At 34.5% G+C, this 6000-nt stretch overlaps 1 protein-coding gene across 1 annotated transcript; it reads right to left on the bottom strand.

The window, feature by feature from the left end:
• Positions 1-321: 321 nt before the first annotated feature.
• LOC142549404 (cytochrome P450 85A1-like) lies at positions 322-3194 on the bottom strand. The gene is made up of 7 exons (XM_075658372.1): positions 2989-3194; positions 2550-2871; positions 2060-2452; positions 1886-1972; positions 1719-1797; positions 983-1089; positions 322-853 (listed from the first exon to the last, which is right to left on the bottom strand). The coding sequence occupies exons 1-7, from the start codon at positions 3177-3179 to the stop codon at positions 641-643; spliced, it is 1392 nt and encodes a 463-aa protein (XP_075514487.1). The 5' UTR covers positions 3180-3194; the 3' UTR covers positions 322-640.
• Between the last annotated feature and the right edge of the window lie 2806 nt (positions 3195-6000).

Raw genomic sequence — 6000 nt, 5'->3', positions numbered from 1 at the left:
ATGTGCATGAAAGTAAACGATGATAAGTATTGAATATGTGAAAAATATATTTTTAATAAAACTCCGAAGAAAAAAATATCACACAAAATAATCCCCAATTCGGTTGGGGCATAGGGCTGGAAGTTATCACGCTTTGATTAAACCCTAAACTCTAGATCCATTGATAAATAGAATTAGGCAAAAACTTGTGTGAGATGATCACAGATCGTATTTATCGTGACTTCTCACAAATAAAGATTCGATTTATCCAAATTTGGTAAAGTAATGAAACAGCCATGCAGGCCCGCACGGGGGATCATCGCAATCTATGACTAGATGGTGGCGCTGCCAGCACGGGCAGCACCGAAGACGTTATTCGTGGTCCGCGGTGGTCCTCGCCACCGGAAGCACCTTAATTTCTTTCAACCGAGTCTATGGTTAATGATATGGAATTCATATTGATGTAATTTTTATATAGCTTTAGCTTAATGTGAAGACAAATGGATGGATGGAACATTTGAAGAATTATTGATCTGGAAAAATGGGTTTCAAGTCTCTAATTCGATGTGTTGGTTGAAAAAAAGATAATGTACATCCCGATCGTTACTCTAATCTACCGTTGCTATTCTTCTCTCTGTACATTGTTATTGTAGATGGATATTTAGTGAGTGGAAATCTTAATGTGCAGTCCATTAGGCGCTTCAACTCTTGGGAACTTCATCAACTTGTCTCCCCCAACTTCTTCCCATTTATATTTTGTCACAAAATAATGAAGAAATGTTGATATTTCAGCCAATCCCAGTTCTTTTCCAGGGCACTGCCTCGTGCCTCCTCCGAAAATCAAAAAATGGTGTTGTTTTTCAAGGCCTTTCTCCTGCAATGTTCGATACAGTCTCAGTTAGTGCCTTTCGTCAGTGATTGCTTAGTTTATTTTTCTTTAAATGATTGATTTGTCGTTGTCTAGTATTTGAAATAATTGAATCTGGGAGTTTTGCATACTAACCATCCATCTCCATGGATTGAAAGTCAATGGATCCGGATACAATCGTGGATCGTAGTTGACCTCTCTTGTGTACACATATATTCTCCATCCTTTGGGGATGACATATCCTGAAATGGAATCAAGCAAGAGGTAAGCATTTGTAGCAACATTTGATTTCAAAATACAGCAAGATCAGGGCGGATCAGCTATCCTGATGAACGCACGACTATGTAGTATATATTGATGGCAACCTTTTTTGGGAGTTAAACTAGTGTTTCTTGTGTTAACATGAACTCTAGCATATTTTGCTGTAAACTAGATCAAATCACAATAATTGTTTGTTCTCAAGAGAAACAGAAGGTGCCAATCCTGAGTTTCTGGCTGAAGTCAGAAATTGCACTTGGAAATTTGAGATTCCTTCTTTCTTATCCACAATTATGAACAAAATAATTCATTTGGACAGAAGAGGGGACACCAATGGAATGTCTTGGGTTGGAATGGTAGGTTTTCCATGTGGATCTTGATAGGATAGGGTCCATTAAGAAAGATGATCTCTTATTCTATCATTGCTTAGGTATGCAACTGCTACTTTTATAAAATATTTTAATACAGTAAATCTTGATTTCCTATCTATTGTCACAACATTTTCTTTTTAGAAAGGCAGCCTAGGTTAAAACGTGATAGGATAAAAATCACAAAGAACACACAAGGGCATTAAACTATTAAAAATATACAGCAAAAGGAGTATTTTATATACCATTTATTTCCATATCTGTAGTTGTTTTCCTCAAAACTCCATTGACTATTGTAGCAAATCTTGATGTCTCGTATATAACCTGCATAAAACATATCAGGAAAAAAAGGGATCAGCTCCTTGAAAATTTAGCGTGCTAAATTTTCCATGCGAGACTTTACGTTACTTACCGCACGTGTGAAACGCATTGATTTGTAGTCATTGTAATCAATTGGGTCCTCTGGTTTTTTCTTTTCCCTGATTGCCATATGTTCTTTCTGAAAATTCGAAATTGAGTTAGGATAATCGGGAAATATCAAACTAAACATAAGCACGCACTTTGAATTCAAACGTTCTACACTAACCCTTAATTCTTCAAGTACTTTTGGATGATCATGAAGGTACTTGACAGCCATCATAGAAGTAGTCGAAATGGTTTCATATCCGGAATACAAGATTGTGATGATTAAGTCAATCATTTCCTCGTCACTTAACTTATATTTATTCTCTTTGTGAAGAAGGTAACCAAGCATATCATACTGAGTTTCTCCACTGGCTCGTCTCTCTTCTACTAGTTTTCTCAATAAGTTTGTAATGTTACGCCTCGCCTGGAATCCACGATGATAGTTTGTATTGGGAAGGTTAATAGGCAGCGAAAGAGTTCCCAATACAAGCTTGAAGAACTCAGGCATGAAATCGTGAGCTATTGAGTTAGCTTCATTGCTTGCTATTTGCCTCAGTGAAGATAGAAACGCCATCTGAAATAAACACGGATATTCTAGTGTCAGAAATAAGAACCACGGAGCGTAGCAAAAAACCGATTCTTTCACTGGATCTTGAGTTTCTGAAACATACCTCTTTTGTTTTTTCTTGAATGTCTATGATTTTGCTATCCCAATCACTAAGATGCGATCTCATAAAAACGTCGATTTTCGGCAGGAGTTGCTCTTTGATCATGGTGGGGGAGATGAGAGCAAGCAATGCCCCTCTCATGTACTTGTGAGCAGAGCCGTGGATTGCTGCAATATTGCATTTCCCCAATATGTCTAACATGGACTGAGGATATCCAGGTACTAGCCCTTTTGCTTCATTAACTAGAATGTATCTGTTTAGCTCTGGATCCATTGAAACAACCGTGGGACATCCCAGGATGTGGGACTTGAAGAAATTCCCATATCTGTCACAGCAGTAGAAGTTTTGTCAAAGAATGGCCAGAATCTGAACTATATTTTACTAAAAAAGAACGAAAATAACATGGAAAAATGAATCTTGCAACAAGAACCGTGAAATCTACCTTGATCTCTGGTTTTTCATGAATCCAGGACCTTGTTTGAGAAACTCAGTGGTCTCTCCAAAAACAGGCCACCCCATGGTACCTGGAGGCAATCCCTTCTTCCTGTATTTGACTTCATTCCATCTCAATAAAGCAGCACTCAAGATGCAGAGCCCCCAGAATACCCCTGCAAGTACTAGCAAGCCTGCCATTGTTTCTTCAGAGAATCTCCAATAGTGAGAAAGAGAGAGATGGAGAGAGGAGAGGTGTGATTTGCTCTTACTTAATACTGGCTGATCATGAGTTCGTGCGGGTGCTTATATAGACATAAGAAACCAGTAGGCGTTTGGATGACAGAGAGACAGAGGTAGAGAGAGGCAGAATACGTCAGAATCATGCAAACTGCAATGGTAGGACATCTTCAAACTTATGGTGAAAAAAAAATAAGAAAACAAGGTAAAGCCATTTTGGAGGTTGTTAAATTTAATGTGTAATTTTCCAACACAACCATATTATTAAGGTTTTTTTTCCTCTTTCTTTCCTTTTTTTTTTAAAAAAAAAAGAATTTTTTTTAAGAAAAGGTGACAATTTTAAAACCGAGTGTTTTTTCAAAGTTTTATAAGATAAATACTAACATACATCAGAAGTTTGGAAGTCACATTTTTTTATGTTCCGATTTCGAAAATTGGTTCAGCCGAATATGTTTTTTCTCGATTTATACATCAGCCGTGGGGAGACCGGAACTCTAGTTTGGTTTAATTATCATGAGATTTCTTAAAGAGCATTAATCAAAAAATTAGGGGGTTAGGAGGAGCACATGGACGCCACTCTATCAGAAGAAAATTAAAACTTCGGTATCGAGTAGTTCACATGTCTATCACATAGATTTGTGCATAAAATAAAGTACAAAAGTCACTCGAAAATTGAAAGGCATATTGTTTGCGGTTTTGTTCATGATCGATCCCTTTACTCATTGAATTGATTTAAACGTAAATTTCGGTTCCTGGGCACTTGCTACTCAAATTCCTCATATTAAAAGCAAAAGTGCAAGTGTTCTTTTGTGAAGAAAATGGTGCTGGTTATTAAATTGGAGACAAGGTGTTATAATGAATTGAAGGTAGTACTAATGATCGAGTCGGTCCCTCTCCTAATATTTGTACATATAATGAAAGATTATAGCATATAGGCTTGTGATTAATAGCAATTTGTTTTGCGAAATTTGACTTTTTGAGGATGTTTTCCTCTTTCCCAATGCACGCCATGTTCTAATATTTAATCATATTTCGAACAATCCTCGTCTTTATAGAGCCTTGTGTATATAGGAGACTAAACGAGCTTATAAATTTTTTACTTAGATTTGGTGCTGTCGAGCAATAAAAAGAAGTCAGATAATGAGAGGCAATCAAATTTTCTTCATTTGCAGTTGTCCACGTAGAGGACATTATTTTTAATTCCAGTTCTGCACATTTCAAGAAACTGGTGAGTGGCAACTGACTTCGATGAGATCACATTTTTTTAAAAAATGGCTAATAAATTTTTAGTATTTTGTACTATCTGTCTCGGTCCACCCTTAGTTTTATTGCCCATTTTAGATTTCATGTAACGTTTCCTCGTCTGGTAATTTGGAAGCCATACATAGGGGTAGTATAAGATGTAATTAAAATTTAGATATGTTTCATGCAATTATATTACATTAATGGTAATATGACTTGATAGATGTGCAAGTTGGTGTAGATAAACATGAGGTTAAATAATCATGAATTGACGTGATTTATAAATTATTATGTTAAGTTCGAAGGTCACTCGCATGAACTATGATATAGATGACTTGCGGTCAAAATTTTTTTAATGGAAATTTTTCAAGATTTGATGCAGTAAACATACTACTAGAAATATGACAAACTATTAGATAAATTCTAATAGGTAGCAAATACCCATTATTTTGATATATATATATATGTAAACATTTTTATATATTGATTGTACCATTCAATGTGGAGAGGGACTATTCACGCGTGTTCCTATCATATACTGCAAATTTAATTAGGGGGGCAATAGAGGGGAGTTGGCTCTTTGCTTTAGAATATTTTTTTTAATATAAAAATCACATTTTTTATAGGGTTTAAACTTATTTCAAAATATTAATTTACCCATCAAATATTTGTTGGCATTCTATTATTTTTATATTATTTTCACAATTTTTTGAATGAAAATTTGGATTTGTTTCACATTTCTATGTTTATCACATAAATTTTATTTTAAAAAATAAAAGAAAAGAAAAGAAAAAATGTGATGTGGTGATACCGTACAAAGGATTGCTACGGGCTTACATGCTTGAGTAGTCTTATCGGTTGGTAAGAAAAATATTATACATATCAATGCATGCGACAATAATACTTCTCGTGTCACAATTTTCTTGGTTTTATTTTTCTTCGTGAAATAATATTTTTTAAGACAAATTTAATTTTTTGGTCAAATCATTTATCTTTTCAACTATAAAGTGATTATCTCCGGCTTGATTTAATATATGCTTAGCTAGTATGCTAAAAAAATATAAAACAATCATGTCAGAACAATTTGAATATTCAAACTTTGACTTAACTTACAATATTATATCTTGTATGTCGTATCGGAGATAAATATTTTAATTATTTTATTTTTTTGAAATTACTTACATTTTTGAATGCTCAGGGAAAACATGCATTTTAAAGCTCGAAAGAATATTTTCTTCTACGATAATTCAATAGTCTATTAAATTGTATGTAATTGATGGAAAAATTAATTTAGCTCGAAAGATCATCTGACGTGAGATAATTACATGTTTCAATCTGTTTGGTAAAATTAATTTAAGTACATGCATGCATCGGAAGACTTTATATTATTACCATTGATTTTATCACTTTTTTGTTCATAATACATTGTAATAATGTTTGTAGAGATAATGAAGTATTGTCATAATGTGGCACAAAAAGGTAGGCTGGACAACGACTTGAAGAAAAGTGTGGATCCTTAGGCAGATCCTTCGAAAGGGAT

This window comes from Primulina tabacum, chromosome 1 (assembly GCF_025594145.1).
Source record: "Primulina tabacum isolate GXHZ01 chromosome 1, ASM2559414v2, whole genome shotgun sequence".
Lineage (NCBI taxonomy): Eukaryota > Viridiplantae > Streptophyta > Magnoliopsida > Lamiales > Gesneriaceae > Primulina > Primulina tabacum.
The sequence above is the reverse complement of the archived record's forward strand: the minus strand, read 5'-3'. Positions and strand labels throughout refer to the sequence as shown.